The following is an 18,584-nucleotide window of genomic DNA, read 5'->3' on the forward strand; positions in this document are numbered from 1 at the left end:
TCGTTAAATACAAAATTTGCTAAATTTATGCAACATTTAACAATTTTTATAATGTAAATAATTTAACAAAATTTAATTGAATTTAATAGTTTTGAATAAATATATTTAATTTTATATAAAACTTAAAATATAATTATTATTGTCTAATAATACTTTTACTGTTCACAATAATTTTATTAAATTAATAAAAAAAAGAAAATTTATACTTTTTGTATTATGTTAATAGTCACGTTTATACAAATTTATTATAAAAAAATACTTATATATTATTTATATAAATATATCTATATATTTATATATATAATTTACTTTATGTATATATATAATTTTATATATTTTAAAGTTTGTTTCTATCTTATAAAGTTTTTTTTTATTTAGAAAAAAATTTATAAATTAAATTTTTCTTTTATTTCTGTATACAAATTATTAAACATTTTTATTGATAACATTTTTATTGAAAATACATAATTGATACATAAATTTTTAAGAAACTAATACCAAATCAAATTTATTTAGTAAAATTTTTGTAAAATTATTTTTTAAAATAATTTAATATTGCATTCTTTTCTATGGAAGCAAAAACCTTGAAACATAAATTACAAACATATAATAATAACTTACATAACTTTCGCTTTCAAATATACAGATTTTATAATCACTTTAAAATTATTTATATTATGTTTTAATATTTAAGTATATAATGCTTAAATCATAAATTTAAATAATTTTTTATATAATAAATATATTTTATGCAATTCGCATATATTTTATGTGCTTGTAATAAAATAAAAATACTGTAAATTGTATATATTTCGTTTGGGCTAATTTCAATAAGTAGTGAATAGTTTTTTACAATATATTAAATTAAGACACTAATTCATTATTATATATAATTAAACAAAATGTTAATTAATTTTTTAAAGTTTTAAAATAATTAAGTCAGTTTGTTACTTAAGTACTTGCTGATTAAAATAGTTTTTGATTTAAAAACAACTTCTAGATTCTAATTTATAATATTATCAACACGTTAAAAGTTATAAAACAAGATTTTATAGTAAAATGAAATTTTGTTGTAGTATTGACTATCTACCCAATATTAAAGTTTTCTTAAAATAAGAGTAGCATATCTGAAGATAAAATACTTGTTTTACATCTTTTACAAAAATTATATTTTTAATATTAAAGTTAATTTGAAACGTATGAAACGCAAGAAATGTATATGAAAGAAATAATATATTCTGTAAAATACAGACGTAAATTCAAACGAATTGGAGAGATAATAATGAAAGTTAGAAAATTTTTATTTCCATAAAATAAATTTCTTATTTGGTACTTTTTGCGAATTTAATTTTGAATTATATAATAATGTATTATAAAATATTTTGCGTCTACTGAGTTTCAAACATTAGAAAAGAAGTCATCCTCTTATACAATTTTTAATCTTAGCCTTATTCCTTTTAAATAACTTCTTTAAACTAATTTATTCCTTAATTTATTTGCTATTGAATTTGCCGATATGATGTATCTTTCTTTTAATTATTTTTCTTAAATACCAAGTTTATTCAATACCTGATAGAAGCCATTTTACTAATACAATATCAACAATAATAATAATAATAATATTAATAAAAGTAATAATAATAATAATCATAAAAATAATAATAATATATTAATGACTTTTCAAATGCCAGTTATGCTATTGTTAAGATACTCCTATAAAATATTAGATATTATTTTTAATACAAATAAATTTCTTTATTCTTTCTTCAACATGCATATCCATCTAATGGATATAAAATAAATATTATAATTGTAGTTTTGATTATTTATAATTTTAAATTACTTTAAAAAAAACAATTTCAAAATAGCTAATAATAATTCTGAAATATATCAATTTCAGAAGTTCTTTAAAATTTTGCTTCAACATTAAATTTTTAACATTGAATTATCTATTTAACTTTGTAATTTAATATAAGTTTATAAAAATCGTGTTATTTTAAAAAAACACAATATTCATTGTTAGAATTTATGAAAATTATAAAGTATATAGGTGATTTAAAATTTTTATATTTTCATTTTTTTATAAAATTTCATATTATAAATTAATATTAAAAAAAACACGACGGATAAATTTTATCGAAATTCTTTGAAAACTATTTGTGCATAGATAAAACAACTCATTTGTCATCATCAATATACTTGTACATAAAAGCATAAATAATTTCTGGTTTTTTTTTTTTTGCAAATTATAATATTTAAGATTTAAATAAATTATAAATATAAATTAAAATACAACTTTAGAACATTTTTTATAGTTATGAATTGTAAAATGATTTTTTCTTTCTATCTTTATGTATATATTTGAATATTATTACAATTATTAGAATTAACATTAATACAAATTTTATATTCCATAAATTTAAAAATTTTTCATATTTTATTAAGTTATAATTAATATTGCTATTATATTTTGCTTTTAAATCTAAATTAACAAATTTCTTATAATAGTTTTGTTAAAGAACATATACAAATGTCCAAAATAATGCATTAAAAACAATAAATGATATAGGAAACACAAAACGTGCTCTTTTATCTATCCATATTGCAATTTGTTGTGGTGTCATTGTTGTCCAACTTATATTATTATTATTGCCATTACCATCTAATGTTGAATTTGATATCATATTTTGATTAGATCGATTTAATGGTTCCATATTAATACTAATATGCCCATTATCTAAAAAGTCATCAGCTGATTCTGTGCGAATTATCGGTAAATTATTTTTACTTGGTACAGTTGGCATATTTTGAAAACTCTAAAAATAAGAATAAAATTTAATTGATAACCCATAAATGACACAGATAAAGAAAAAGATTTTTATATGTACTAACATGAACAGTTAAATAATTGTTATAGGCAGCGGTAGTACTACCACTTTTTCCAGATTTTACTGATCCTTGTCTGTCTAAACTAGTACATGATTGAGACTTTTGTAATCCCAATTCTTTTCTAGCAGCTCTTGGTGTTAAAGTTGATTTCAAAATATATTTTGAGTTTACTTTTTTTAATTCAACGTTTTTATGTCGCCTCCATATAGTATTAACAAAAGCGAATTCAACTAAAGTGCCAAAAATAAATCCTGTACATCCTAGGAACCATACTTCTGATACCTTAATATAACTAACTTTCGGTAAAGTTTTTCCTTGAGCAGATGCTAACGTTATAAATGTTAACATAGTGCTAGTACCTATACAAATAATAAATAGAAATTTAGTATTTTAATATCAGTTATGACAAAAATATAAAAAACCTAATGTAATTCTTGGAGCGGACTGATCTGCTTGTAACCAAAATGATACCCATGATATAGCAACAATCATCATTGATGGTAAAAAGTAATCCATTAAATAGAAACCCATTTCTCTAGCCAAATGCACGGTAAAACTCAAAGAACTGTAATTTCCAGCTACAATAATAGAACAATTTTTAATCATAATTATTTTATAGTCCTATACACAATTTTCGTACCAAAAGCTCCATGCCGTAAATCTGATAAATCAGCTATAATAGTCGTTTCATTATGATACATATTCATTAAAACATATTCAGTTAAATGTAGTTCTGGTGCTAATGTTATTGGAGATTTTTTTTCCCAATGTAATACTAGTTCACTTGTATTATACATCCAGCTTTCTAAATTTGTTGCACAATGTTGTTCATCAAATGGAAATTTACGTAAATTCATCCAACAATATAATGTTGCTTGAATTCGTATAGATAATATAACTGTACCATCACCAGATATTGATGTTAAAACATCTTTTTGATCAGTACCCAAAATACTTGAGTCACGTTCATTTGCAAAAAATATATGTGGTATCCATAAAGCCTGTCTAAGTGAAGCTTCTCCTAAAATTGGTTGATTTCGACTTGGTGCAATATCACTAAATGCAAGCCGCGGATCAACAAAACGCATTTGTAATAATGCATGAATTTTAAATTGTAAATCATGAGCCTCTAAACTTTGCATAAAATAAATGTATGCTCTTGCAAAAACATTCACAGGTAATCGTGTTTTATTTTCACCAGTACCCAAATATGCTATATAATAAATAAATAAAGAAAGAAAAGAATTATATAATTAAAATTTTTATTTCTATGGTTAATAAACTATAAACTATAATAAATTATAAATAACTAATTATTATAAAATTAAAATATCAAGAAGGTATACAAAGAAAATTTAATTGTTAAGTTAATGTGAAAATAAATAAATATTCCGTATAAATATTATTTTTTTTCCATGATTAGTCTAAATAAATAAATTTACTCAAGTGTTACTAACTCATTCGTTACAGTTTAAGTTCTTCAATTAAAAAACTCTATTTTTTTACGTATATTACAAAATGACTTATCGATTTCTATAATATTATTTTTCAAAATCATAAATGATACACACACATAATACTGAAGACGTTTTCATAAAAGTAAAGCAATTGATTTTGATTGTATTGATACATTAAAATTATTTGATTATTTTTAATATTGTCATACAAATTATATCAGTATGTATATTTATACATATACATATATATGCATATAAAATATTTGCGATATATAATAATGTACAAACAAGTACATTTTACTATTGTGTAAAGTAGACAGAAATTATGATGAAAAATTATTAGTTATTTGAACATCTTATATTATGATCTTATCTTATACGGGAACGATAAAATATGCTATAATAGTTTTTGAAATTTAGATACTTAAAATGTTAAAATTATAAAATTTCCTATTATAAGACGAACGATGTTAAAATAAATTATGTTTTAATTTCGATAACGAAATTAAAATAAATTATGTTTTAAGTTTTCGACAGTAAGTCGTTTTACTGACAGATAGTTTTTCTTTTTTGAAGAAAGTTATTATTATTACCCATGTATAAACATTTTGCCGAATTTTGAGAATTCGAAATTCAAATGGTTTGGAAATTATTTAAAGTTCAACTTTAACTAATACCGTAACGTCTAACCCTTTCTGAATTACAATTGTTTATTAACTAGTTTTACATACACAAAATTAAAAACAACTATGTTCATGGCCATGCATTTAATTTAAGTTATAAATCAAATAAATAAAAATTTTGAAATATTTTAAATAACTCATTTATAAATAATACAATATATGTAATATGAATACTTGAAAACTTAAAAAGAATTTTGTTGAAATTTTATTTATTAATAATATAAACTACTACTTGGAATTCTTATGTGGTGTCATTTAATATAATAATTTTTTTTTTAGAATTTTAGAATACTCTTGATTCATTGCTTGGAAAAAATTGTGCAAATTGAGTTATTAAATCGTTTTCTCTTGCAACGAATTGAAAAATGTTAATTAATATAAAAAAAATTTTTAATGCAATGTTGTATTTTGTAATTCAATTTTAATTTTTCTTTTTTAAATTTGATTTTACACTTTGAATGTATTTTTCACAATAAACAAGAGTTCATCCAATAAATATGATAAAAATATAATGTAATATCTTACTTATTGGTCTTTCCAGACGATCATATCTGCAACCATGTGTAAGCCTTTCAATCAATTGTGTCTAATATTGAAATATAAGTATTTAAGAAGATTTGTTAATCAATATTATTTACTTAATATTATTGCTAATGATTTACCTGTGACAATGAATCAGCATTTTCAAGCGATGGACAATCCGCAGTTCTAAAATATATTTTTAAAAAAATAATATTAAAATTTTTTATTAAAACCAAATCAATCACTAATTGACAATATAAATTGAACATGTAATATATTTTACTGCTTATATGTCAATAATTCGAAATAATTAAACTTTAAAATTAATTTTTGGTACTTAATTTAATAATGTATTTATGTGTATGTTTATAGATAAAAACTAATACAGCATAAAGGGCATCCCTTAATTACAAAATTGATTATTTTTGCATGTAGAATCAAAAGTATAATAATATATACATACATATTAAAAAACAAAAATTTCTGTGTTTATATTAACTTTTCTAAAACAGATGCTATAAGGTTAAACAGAAAAGATTTTTTTTTTCAATCCTAACTTCAATAAATTATAAAATTAAATTTGTTATAAAAATACAAACGTTTAAACTACATGATATTTTTCTAGAAATTATTTTTAATTTATGAATAAAATCAAATTGGTATGTAAATTTGGCAACAAATAAACCATTACAGTTTTGAAAATAAGAAAACTTAACAATATTGCAACGAAATCCGTCTTTCCTTTAACAGGGAGGCTAGGTGTCGGGGTCTGATTCTTGATTCAAAGTTGGATTGCAGGTCTAACATTATAGAAAGAGTAAGGAAAGTCGAGTGACCTAAAACCAAACGTAATTTATAGGCTGTACACCGCAGTGGTGAGGACGGTCCTCATGTACGGTTTGTTAGTGTGGTGGCTCACGCTGTACAGCTGCGAACCTCAAATGCAAAGCAGGGCAATGATGTGTTTGTTGGGAGTTGCACTCCACCTAAAGTTTAATCTGAGCAGTTGGGGGTTGAGCTCTTCTTCCGTTTACCTGATCACTACAGTGTCCTTCAGGCGGACTGGTTTGGCGATAAAGTGATTTGTGTTGACAGTGTTAGCCCTAAAAAAACTCACCTAACATGAAAATATTATTTTGAGACTTTTTCAACTATCCTTTTCGGATCTTGTTAACAGTTACGCTAACAGAAATAGTAATAATATATATATATATATATATATATATATACATATATCTATACCGCATTTTCAAAAAACAATTAAATTAAAATATTTTATTTTGAAATTGAAATATGTGTATTAAGGACTATTTATCTGCTAAAATTATATCAATAAATAAAATTTTAGGTAAAAAAAGGTAATAACTTTTTTTTACCAATAACCATAACATTATTGTGTATACAACTGTACAAAGTTTTTGTAATAAGTACCACTATATTCCATTGAAATATTTTATTTTGTAATAAAAAATTTACAATAAAATTTTAATGAATAGCATAAATTAAAACTAACAATGATCATACACGTACCTATAATAATTTTAGAACTCAGTGAATATTTTAATTTAGAAATCTCTTAACTTTTAAAAATAAAATATTTATCTTAATAATATGGACATTAAAAACAGTTTTTTTTCAATTAATTCAAATGATTTTTAATTTTTATAAAAAAAAGATTTGTCTTCTTCTTAAACTTGCACACGTTCTAAAGTATTGAACGTATAAATTGCACTATGTGTCATTTAGTATTTTAGTTGAAATTTATGCATACACATATACGTACTATTAAAATTATTTAAAAAAATATTATTTTAAACTAAAGTACCATTAAAATTATTTTTAACTAAACTAGCAGAAGTTTATTGTTTAATTAATTTATGACGTTTTTATTTTGTTGGATTTTTATATAACATTTAAACTTTTTTTGTTGTCAGAGTTTTGCATTGTTCAATTTTTTTTTAGCTAAATTTAATATTTATTTAATATATAAAAGTATACATAAATTGAGAATAAACTCTGCGAAAGAATTACTTAAATAAAGTAAAAATAAAAATATAATAAATTTCAGATTTGAAAAATTTAAAAAAAAATGCAAAATATTAAAATTTTTAATTTTTCAATATTTCGAAATCAGAATCGTTTGTAATGCTTTTTACCTGGAAATGGGCAAATTGTTTTTTATTTGTTATATACACACAGGAATCAATTACGGCTTATCTAAAATTTTGCAGTTTACTTCTAAATGGCCTATGTATACATACTTGGAACATAATGGACGTGTGAATCCGTTAAATTAAGCTAGTAATATGCTTGAAACTAATCATAATTGCTTTACTAAACATGCAACATAAAACATAAAATGTTCATAAAAGAGTGTAGCGTTATATAATTGCCTTAAAAAAGAGTTTATGTATATTTTCATAAAAAATTTCAAAAAAAAAAATTATCATATCTGAGATATGATAATTTTTATAATTTGATCGGCTGACGTTTTAGCCGATCAAATATTGAAAATGAAATCTAAATTGTACGCTGCTGTTGACCATAATATTTTGGCTATCATAGAAAAATTTTAATTTATCTTATATTTTATGTATCATATTTTATATCTTAAAATATATACATAAATATTTTACAAAAATTCTAAATGATTTCAGCTTTAGTACTTGACTTTCATATCGAGAATTATATTAAAAGATCTGATACTTATAAAGAACATGATCGACCGAACATTGCACATTTCCAAAATAATATTGATATATGGAATAATAACATAGGTGTAAAATAAGGCCCTAGCAAAAACTTTACAACTAAATTTCTTTGAAGCAGTTGAAATGCATTTGGATTAGAAACTCGACGTGTGAAATTTTGTGCGAACGCAATATCTTCCTCATTAGAATATTTTCACTTTTTGAAGGGAAACGTGCTTAATTACAAACCATTGGTTTGACCCTACCTTATTTCTTCAACAAACTTTCTTAAACTTTTCTTATAACAACCTACGCAGTTTTTTTTTGTTGCAATTTCAACTTTAACCTTTATATACCTTCTACTTATTTTTGTCTTTCTTTTAATAATTTATGTTATTTTCATTTTATAAAAGACATGTGACAATAACTCTCGTGCAGTCATTAGAAATCACACGTGCACACATATAAATTAATATATAGTTTAGGATAAAAAGTTCAATTAATAGTTAATTAAAATAAAAATTCTTGAAAATGCATAGATGAAGTAGAAGATAGAATTTTTATGTCAAAACTATTGTTACTTTTTATATTTACTTAGTTGGGTTACTAAAAATATTGAACTAAGAAAATATGAAATTAAAAAAAACTTACTTAATAACGGTAATTTGTTTATCATCATTAATAGCATCCTTATGTCCAATATTTGGTGTAACATTTGACGGTGGTATTAAGAGATCTTCGGCAACTGTTGTAGATGTGCTTTTACTTTTGATAACAACAATTGTTGTGTCACTACCTGAATCTGCTGTAGTACTTGTTGAATTATTTGTTGTTGTTATAGGAATTTCAATAGTAGTTGTAGTTTTTGATTGTGTTTGTGATTCTATTGCAGATGTTGAAGATAATATCGATGGTGTTAATTTTGTTGTATTAATTGTAGTATCAGTACTTGTTTCAACATTATCAGTATTGTTATTTAACATTAAATTGCTAGTTGTAATTGCCGGTAATGGTGTTGTTGTTGCCGATATTATAGGTTTCGTTGTTTTTTTAATTATTGTTTCATTTAAATTAATATTATCACTATTTATACTGTTGTTGTTGGATGTTGTTGAAGGTGTAGAAAATTCTGTACCATTTATTTCAATATTCGTTGTAAAATTTTGTTCTGGCGCTGTTGAACTTGAAGTTGGTTGTTTACTGTTTTGTATTAGGATTACATCACCATTAGTTAAATTAATTATTAATTCTAGTATAAATATTAGATATTTAAAATTTGACCCCATTTTTTTTTCGCTAACTGCTAGATAATATTTTATGATTTCTTTTTATTTTCTTTTTATTCACTTTTTTAATCTAATTATTATAAAATTTTTAATATTAATATTAATATTTTTCACGGGTTGGGTTGCTTTTCGATTTTCTTGCTTTTTTTTTGTTTATCATTAATTAGGAATATGGGTTTAATTTTAAACTTTTAATTAAAAAATAATCATAAATACAAATAATCTAAATATGGAATATTTATTCTTTGTTTGTTAATATTTTCATAACAAATTGCTTTTTTTGTTAAATATTTGACATTATTTTAGCTGAAGATTAAAAAATAATCTTAAAATTGGCGAACTCATAATAGTTGTTCTTGTTTACAAATCTTTTCTCCTCTTTGAATCTAAAAATATAAAATTTTAATAAAGAAAAATTTAATTAAGATAAATTAAAATTTTTGCCAGAATTAAATTAAATTTAAAAAAAATTCATCATGTTAATTATTTTTTGCTCATCTTCATATATGTAAATAATACACGAAACATATCGGTGTATGTATGTATGTAATTATCATGGTTATTCTAAAATTATTTCACTATATAACTGTTAAATTTCGAAATAAAAAGAAAATAAACTTAACTGGTTTTTAGAAAAAAAAAAATTTCGAATTTTTTTCAAAATTAAATGGTTCAAAAAGTTACATGTTAATGCAGTTTAAATGAAAACCTAATTGTAAACTTATGCATACATCAGATGGTAATTTTATGCACAAATAAGTCATACTCTTACAGTTTTTTTTGCATATAATTAGGCGGCGACAAAAAGTATTTTTTCACATTTTTCATAAAAAAAAATGTGCAATCAATAATTTTCATTTTCAATTTGTAATTGATATTCTTATATTTTATAGATTAAGTGGTTTATAACGATTACAATCAATCTATGTACATTATGGAGTTATATACATACATACATATAAGTATATGTCTCCATAATTTGCTTTAAAGCTCAGGCGTGTTAAATTTATTTGTGTATGCTTATGACTATTAATTTGAAGTTAACATAATTATCATACTTAGCCTTCTGACATATGTACATATTTGTATAAAAGTCAAGAAACTTACATAAATATGTAGATGTGTTTTGTAAATTGTAACCTTTCTTTAGACGAACTCCTTTAGACAAGTTATGACTTTCTTCTAACTTCTCAAATTAAAGGCACAAAACTAATAACACTTTGGTGATTATTTCTCCAATTTTATATCTTAGTGAAGATTTGTAAATAAATGTATACATATTTCACATAAAAATAACTCAAAAATATATGTATGTATGTCTTATCTATTTTCGTATTTCCATGCTTTCAAAAGTTAGAAAAGCAAAGAAAATTTCTTCTATCCTCTGTTTCTTTCTAACTATTTTTTATTACTTTACTTTTCTAGTCTTTTTCTATACAAAATTTGATTGTGGTTTTCGCTATTACTTATAATGTGTCAATTACCAATATAACAATTAACATTTTTATCTCGTTTATTTCAAGAAGTTGGATTGGATTGGAATACAAGAAAAGCTCAGAATTCGTATATCATTACCAGTTTTGGAGAGGTATAAATATAATAGGTCTTTCTGGTATAAAACTTGAAAAATCTTTAAAAAGGGAAAAATGTTGCGTTACTTGTCGCAAAGAGGAAAGAAATTTCATTTAAAAAAATACATAAATCAGACGGAAAAGATGAAAAACCTTTCAACAACTTCTTAGTAATACAAATACAATTTTTCAGTTATACAAAAAAAAGCAAAAATTTTGATTTTGAATTATAAAAGTGTGGAATTTGGAAAAAAACAAATATTTCGTTGGAATTTTAACCAGTAAAAAATTTATTGTTGATGAAAAAAGTTTGTTGAAACATAAGCCTTCTGACATAACCGAAAAAAACATATGTTTTGACAACTTTATAAATTCAAAAATCAAAAGTTTTTGAAATACTAAATCTTACTTCATAAAACTTTAAAAAACTTTAAAAATTGAGAAAATGCTGACTTCATCATTTTCTGTCATTTTTTCTCATTTCTTTTTCTTTTTCATACTAAAATTTTGTTAAGTTTTTTCAAGTTTTATAAAGTTTTTAAAAACTTATACCAGACAGTTCTTATATGTGTATTTACATATGTTGGAGTTGATTCTTATGGTGTACAATAATTCGAAAACTTTAAAGCTACGTTCATAATTTACAACTAAACTTAATTATGGTGTTTTTTGAAAAATTTAAGCAGATGGTAACTCTCAATGTTGCAAGTTAAAAGAAACTATTTTAGTTATACATTTGTGCATATACTTGCTGGCTATTTTCAAGGTTCATTCAATTTTACATTAAAATTCAGCTCATTTTATTTCTGAAAAGCATTAAATATAGTTGTAAATTAAATGTTCTTAATCACAGTGATTAAGTGTAAAGTTGTGAAAAATTAGTTTTGAATATTTGTAGTAATGGAGGGCAACAGATTATCAAGTAACAGTTCTGATGAGTCCCAATATGATGAAAATATTATAAATTACTTAATTAATTATCGAAACCGAGAAAATGCTTCAGAATATTGTAAAAATTTGGACGTAGATACAGATGAAGCATTATGCGCGGATTTCATAAGTTATTTACAAAAACAAATTTTCAATGAAAATGGCGCGAATTCTAAAAATTGTTGGGATTGCGGGCAATCGCATTTGGTTAGAAAATTAAATGAAGAAAAAATGGTAAATAGAAAAAATTAAAAAAAAGTACAATGCAAGAAAAGTTAAATACAAAAAATATATTATGCAAGTACCAACATATGTATATATGTATGTACATATAATATTTCCTTTCTTTGTGTATAGATGTTAGAAGAAAAAAATGCCTCTTTAGGCGAAGTTGAGTCATTAGACTTAAAATATGCAACCAATGAAAGATTACTTGAAGAAATTGATAATGTTTTGACTAACTCAACTTCTAAAGCGATTTTTTTGAAACCCCAAAGTTCATCCTCACCAAAACCTACTGCAATGAGCGAAAAGAATTTCCACTCGAATATCAAGGCTAAAAATACTATAAACAGCTTTGAATTTAGCAATGATTCACTTGGATATCACACATTTAAGTCAAACATGGCATCAAAATATGAAAACAAATTGATTACTGATACTGATTTAAATGCTGAAAGCTCAAATGATTCTCCTCTTGTAATATCAATATCTGATGATGATATTGTTTTTGAAGAAACTGAAAACTTAGATACAAATCTAAATCCCTTTCAACCGAAAGAATTAAATAAAAAATGTCAGGGTAAAGTTAGCTCGGCAAAGAAAAGAAACAAGCCAAACAGAAAACAAAGGAGGGCAAGAAGAAAACTACGTGAGCAAGAACAACAAAAAATAGATAATCAACCAGATATTGAACAAAATTTACAATCAGAAAAGCGCTTAAAGCTTAACGCCCAGGGTCGTTCTGTCGGTATAAATATTCAAAATATTAGTTTAGTGTATGAAAAACGAAAGAACCAACCGCTTAAGTACAAACCAATAAAATTCGTTTCGGGGGGAATGTTAAAATTTAGTACAAACAGTAACTTTATAGCTGTTGAGGAACAACTAAAAATGCATGAAACTAACTTAGAAAACATTGAAGAATGCAAAATTAAAAATATACTCAAAGGTCCAGGCGGCCAGATAATGTTAAAAATGGGTTATGAATTAAGAAAAGGATTAGGGAAATATTCACAAGGTAAGAATACAATAGATAAAATTTAAATAAAATAGAATTTAATGTTAACAAAACTTGTGGAACAGGCATTCTTCAACCTATTGAAGCTCACATTAGAAAGGGTCGTGGAAGTATAGGTTCATATGGTAGTGAAATGTTATTACCAACGTCAGTAAAAGTTCAAGAATTGCAGTACAAAATTTTGAAATCTTTGTATATAACTGATTTGCAACCGAATAAAAATGATTCACATTTTCAACCAGGAATCTATAGCAATGTGTTTTTTGATTATTCAACCCTGCCAGATCCTTTTGATTCGCAAATAGAAAATAATTATGAATATCATAATTTTAATTTTTCACAGAATTTCTTTATAAATTTAGATTCCAGTATTACATATAGCAAATCGAAAAGTAACATAATTTTGAGCAATAATTCCAATACTTTTACTGGAATTGAAAATTTTGGAATCAATAACGGCGAAAATTCCCGCAAGCTGTTGAAAGCAAAAAGAAGAATTAAAGTGCAGAATAATCCACTTCAGTTGGTTGTAACTACCTCATCTGGTCGCTTTAACTTTGAGCAATTTCAAAAGCTTAAAGAAAATTTAAATACGATTACAATTAACGCTGCATTATTACATGGTATAAGTTTACAATTTGAAGATATTTTCATGGAAGAAGGTTACATGAAAATAAATTGTAGCAATGAGAGTACGCATTACTGGATTGAAAACTTAATTAGAAATTCAGCATACGGGCAATTTATACCTAATATAAAATTACTCACTAAATTTTATGTTCATTTTGATTCAATTATATCATCAGGATATAAAATGGAAATTTTTATACCTGGAAAAAGTCTCAAAACAGCCGATTATCTTAAATTATTAGAAATTCAAAATCCTGGATTACTAACACGGGAATGGAAAATTTATAAAAGAAATGAAATAAAAAATGGTGTTGAGTTGATTATTGAAATTAATGAAAAATCTTTAAATACATTACAAAATGTTTATGAATTTCGTCCTTATCTATTTTTGAACCGAATCCAATTTCATATGATTAAAGATATTTAAATTCATATTTATAAAATTATGCGTATAATATAATGCATAAGTAATATTACTTTAGTAATTTTTTTATATTTTTTGTGTCGTTTAAGCATATTTTGTTCAATTTATACAATATTATATTTTATTTCATTTTTTTTAAGTTTATGTATATAATTTAAAATGAATGAATTTAGAAAAGTATTTATATTTTACAATTAACCATAGTATTAAAATGTGTATCTCATATTAGTTATATATATTTCATATCAGTCTTAAAGCTGCCTTTATTCTTAAATAAATTATTGCTTTTAAAACAAAATTTTGGTGATTCGCAACGAAATTATGTACATACATGCATACATATACATATGATATAAAATAAATTGTGCTTATAAAATTTCAATATGTGGCAAAGATTATTTTTTTAATAAACTAATATTCTAATATTTTTATAAAAGCTATTTATATGCGAAATGTATACGGTTTTAAATAAATTGTTTTTTAATATTTTTTAATACATGTATGTATGTACATACATATTAAAGTCACTAATATTTTCGGAATTCATACTTTTTGTTATCAATATCATTCTCCTTCTTAAACAATACACATTTATGTTACTAGTTATAAAAATTATGTGTGATAATTTTAATGAAACAAGTTGTTGTATGCAATTGTAATCAATAGATTTTTTCATTTCAATCATCATTTTTAAGGAATCATCATTAAAATCAAGAAAGAAGACCTCCATCGAATTCTTTGCAATTTTACATAAATGTAAACGATTCTTCCTTATTTCGGATATAAAATTCCGCCTAATATTTAATATATAAAAAACATATGTACACATATAAGTACGTACGGCCTTATATTGTATTTAATTATAAGCAAGGAAGTAAAAATATTTTTTAACTATTGTAATTACATACTTGCACATTGTGTATATTATGTACTTGCATTGCACTCATAAACAAAACATGTAGTAATAAAGCTTTAGATTTTTTTTTGTTAATTAATTATTTATTCAAAAAGCATATTTTCAATATTTTTAGGTGTTCATTTCAAAATGATATTTCAATAATAAAATTAATTATAGTTTCCAAATTTTACAAGTAATATTTACATACCTTATACGTTTTATGTAAAAATATTTAAATTATATATTTTTATTATTCGTAAATTATATATCTCAATAATATTCTTTAGGAGGTTTTAAAATCCAAAAATTTAAATAAAGAAGATTTTAATCTTTTCCTAATAATATTTTGGATTATACAAAATTAAATCCTGTTTATTTTATTTAAAAAATTTAAAAAAATTGTGTTGTAAAAATTTGCAGAAAAGAAAAACATTTTTTTAAATAATATTTTTTTGCATTAAAATGTTTTATATTTTTATTTTGTAAACCTTGAAAATTTTTAAGTTGAATAATATTCATATATATGTTGCAAAGTATTATAAAAAATCGGATTTGCCATAAATAATAGAAATAAAGCATAACCTGAATTATAATTGAAATATTTGATAAACTTAATTTGTTGTATGTAACTTATTTTTAATTTATAATAATTTTTAATTATTATTTGAGTTCGTTAAAGAATTAATATTTTTTAAATTTTTGAATCACATTTTAAACAACATACATATTTTATTTGCTAATTCAAAAATATTTTGTTATCAGTAATTTTTGAATTTTAAGAGCATGTAATATTTCAGTATAAAACACTATAATAAAACAATATATTTCTTTAGAATAGATTTAACACTGTATAAGAATTTCGTGTTGGTGTTTAGCCTTTTAGTTCATTTGAATCATTTATTTTATAAACTTTTGTAGGTATTTCGAAAATAAAAAGGGAATAAATACACAAATCATGTCTTTAACAAGAAATAATGCCAATTAATTATTAATTAATTATTTTTACGGATATAAGCAGTTTAATAGACTTTGAAAATGATGAAGATATTACATACAAATTTTAAAAAAGAAATAAATTGGAAGCTCTTGCTTAAATTTTTATACATTTTTAATTATTACATTTATGCATATATTTAGCGTACTTAAATCACCAGTTGAATAAAATTTTAAAATTTTCAAATTAAGTTCAATTAGTTTTCTATAATAATTTAACGATCAGTAATAGCAATAAATATTTGATAATGTTATTGAATTGAGAAACAAATAACAAAATTATCTAGCAAAAGTGTATGATTTTCAAAGTCGTATTCGAAAATTCATTTTGAAATATAAGAGTTTAAATAATAAGATATGAGAAATTTTTGAATTGTTTTCAAATATAAGGATGAGTTCGATAATGCAGTTTGCATTTCAATTTCAATAACAAAAATTTTTCTCAGCAAAAACTTACACCACTGTAAATAATGATTATAAGAAAATATTACACATTTTGAAAATTTTAAAGATATATTTTGATTTATATCATTTTCAAAACAAATTTAAAGTTTTTTATTATCTATCACTATAATATAAGTACTATCATGATTAACTTTAAAAAAAAGCTAGTTATGAATGATTTGCTCTATTTTTATTAAAATAAAATTATTCGATATTACAATAATGTTATTTTGAGTAATATAATGTGAAAATTTTATTATTTTGTTTTAAATTTTGCCCACAGTATGTGTATATAAAGAAAGAATGATACGTTTTAAGTACAACTAATATGAGTTAGTAATATATGAAACCGCCATACCACCAATATTTTCGTCAGTGGCTTTTTAAATTTGTGTTTTCAATGTTAAAAAAATTAGCATTTTCATATTTTTATATTTAAATTAATATGATTTTATTTTTTTATTTAGTTTTAGAATACTTAGTTTACCTTATTATTTATATGAAAATGTGTACACATTTTTTTAATTGATAATATATTTTAAGAAGTAATTATGAATATTAATAATTATGAAATTTTCTCCGAAAATCCTATTAAGGTCGGTGAACTCACTTAACATGACTACTATAGGAATTGTTTACAACAGCTGTTTATTTGGTCAAATTATATAACTTAAACAAATACTTATATTAAAGATAAGTGAAAAAAAATTTAGTCCATGAAATACATATAGCCCAAATTAATTGCAATTCAAAATTTAATCTGTGCATTTTTCATTTTTTTCCTTAATTAACAATAATACAGATTTTGCAATGACAACTCTTTAAAAATTCATAATCGATTAAATTTTAAAAAGTGTAAGGCACTCGAAGTGATTTATGAATTGTATGTACATAGTATGGTGGTCAAGTATTTATTACCCTTTTATTTATTGAGCAAACAGTTTTGGAAAACTTTCACAATGTAAAATGCTCCTTCAAATTTCAATTGGCATTTAATATAAGAAAAAAAAACTATTTGATAATGCCGCATAAATTAATGTGGAAGGCATAAAATATATTAAAAGAGTTTTTGTAAATTTTGTTATCTTCACAATTTTTAGCAAATTATAGTACAGAGTAATTAACTGTATGATAGAAAATATGAAAAGAGAATATTAAAAAAGTTTATTTAAAATTCTTATTTATACTATAAATCAGGGGCCGTATTGCACCAACCGCTTTCACTTTTTAACTTCTTTGCTTTTTTATTAGTACATTTCATTTTGTGTTGAATCTTGATTATAAAAAAGTAAAAAGTGGTTGGTGCAACAGAGCCAGTTCCTAGTTATTTTTTTTTGCTATATAAATTATAATTCTTTGTAAATTTTTTGATGAATATTTTTTTAGTTTAAATTAAAATAATTGCTATTAAAATTTGAATTTCTATCTAACACCAACTTTCCATGACTTATAATATTTAGATTATTATCCTAAAAAAAAAACAATTTGATAATTTAATGAATTAATATTTTGATTAAAATTTTTATAATACAGCTAAACAATAATTAATTTTAAATTGTAATAAAAGTAATAATATTAAACTTACCACAATTATAAAAAAATTCATAATCCTTTTTTTCAATTGTAATTAGTATAATAGTTATTTTAAATTAAATTTATTAATATTATTAATTAATTAAAACTTGTACAACAAATTTAGTTTAACAATCGAATAAGTTATACGTCACCATTAAACGGTTATAAATGTGAGATATTTTGTGAAAGGCAAAACTTTTTTAAATATTAAAAGTAATTAAATTCAGCAAAATTTAATTTTTATATTAAACCACAGAGTATCATTAAATGATATTAAAAAATAAGATAAAGAATTTATTTTTTTTTACTTTTTTAATTAATTAATTTTAATTTTTTTTGTTTTTCTTAAGAA

At 22.6% G+C, this 18,584-nt stretch overlaps 2 protein-coding genes across 3 annotated transcripts; one reads left to right on the forward strand and one right to left on the reverse strand.

The window, feature by feature from the left end:
• Positions 1–2,439: 2,439 nt before the first annotated feature.
• Positions 2,440–18,341, reverse strand: LOC129608251 (pH-sensitive chloride channel 2-like). Of its 2 annotated transcripts, none has more exons than XM_055519635.1 (8): positions 18,243–18,341; positions 8,893–9,913; positions 5,692–5,737; positions 5,555–5,615; positions 3,530–4,102; positions 3,312–3,467; positions 2,893–3,248; positions 2,440–2,816 (listed from the first exon to the last, which is right to left on the reverse strand). In XM_055519635.1, the coding sequence occupies exons 2-8, from the start codon at positions 9,525–9,527 to the stop codon at positions 2,514–2,516; spliced, it is 2,130 nt and encodes a 709-aa protein (XP_055375610.1). In that variant the 5' UTR covers positions 9,528–9,913; positions 18,243–18,341; the 3' UTR covers positions 2,440–2,513. The 2 variants fall into 2 exon arrangements, with proteins under 2 accessions (XP_055375610.1, XP_055375612.1); XM_055519637.1 differs by lacking the exon at positions 18,243–18,341 and adding an exon at positions 10,635–10,761.
• LOC129608446 (uncharacterized) lies at positions 11,860–14,325 on the forward strand. Its single transcript, XM_055519940.1, has 3 exons — positions 11,860–12,262; positions 12,386–13,268; positions 13,334–14,325. The coding sequence occupies exons 1-3, from the start codon at positions 11,999–12,001 to the stop codon at positions 14,323–14,325; spliced, it is 2,139 nt and encodes a 712-aa protein (XP_055375915.1). The 5' UTR covers positions 11,860–11,998.
• Positions 18,342–18,584: the final 243 nt, after the last annotated feature.

This window comes from Condylostylus longicornis, unplaced genomic scaffold, assembly GCF_029603195.1.
Source record: "Condylostylus longicornis isolate FDR11 unplaced genomic scaffold, ASM2960319v2 ptg000031l, whole genome shotgun sequence".
Classification (NCBI taxonomy): domain Eukaryota; kingdom Metazoa; phylum Arthropoda; class Insecta; order Diptera; family Dolichopodidae; genus Condylostylus; species Condylostylus longicornis.

What these genes read in the sequence shown, in the direction of transcription:
- LOC129608446 (XM_055519940.1), top strand. Translation starts at nt 11,999, where the DNA reads ATGGAGGGCAACAGATTATCAAGTAACAGTTCTGATGAGTCCCAATAT. An exon ending in AATTAAATGAAGAAAAAATG is followed by an intron (nt 12,263 to 12,385) that starts GTAAATAGAAAA and finishes CTTTGTGTATAG; the next exon opens with ATGTTAGAAGAAAAAAATGC. An exon ending in ATTAGGGAAATATTCACAAG is followed by an intron (nt 13,269 to 13,333) that starts GTAAGAATACAA and finishes CTTGTGGAACAG; the next exon opens with GCATTCTTCAACCTATTGAA.
- LOC129608251 (XM_055519635.1), bottom strand. Translation starts at nt 9,527, where the DNA reads ATGGGGTCAAATTTTAAATATCTAATATTTATACTAGAATTAATAATT. An exon ending in ATGCTGATTCATTGTCACAG is followed by an intron (nt 5,616 to 5,691) that starts GTAAATCATTAG and finishes TTTCAATATTAG; the next exon opens with ACACAATTGATTGAAAGGCT. An exon ending in CGCTCCAAGAATTACATTAG is followed by an intron (nt 3,249 to 3,311) that starts GTTTTTTATATT and finishes TTATTTGTATAG; the next exon opens with GTACTAGCACTATGTTAACA.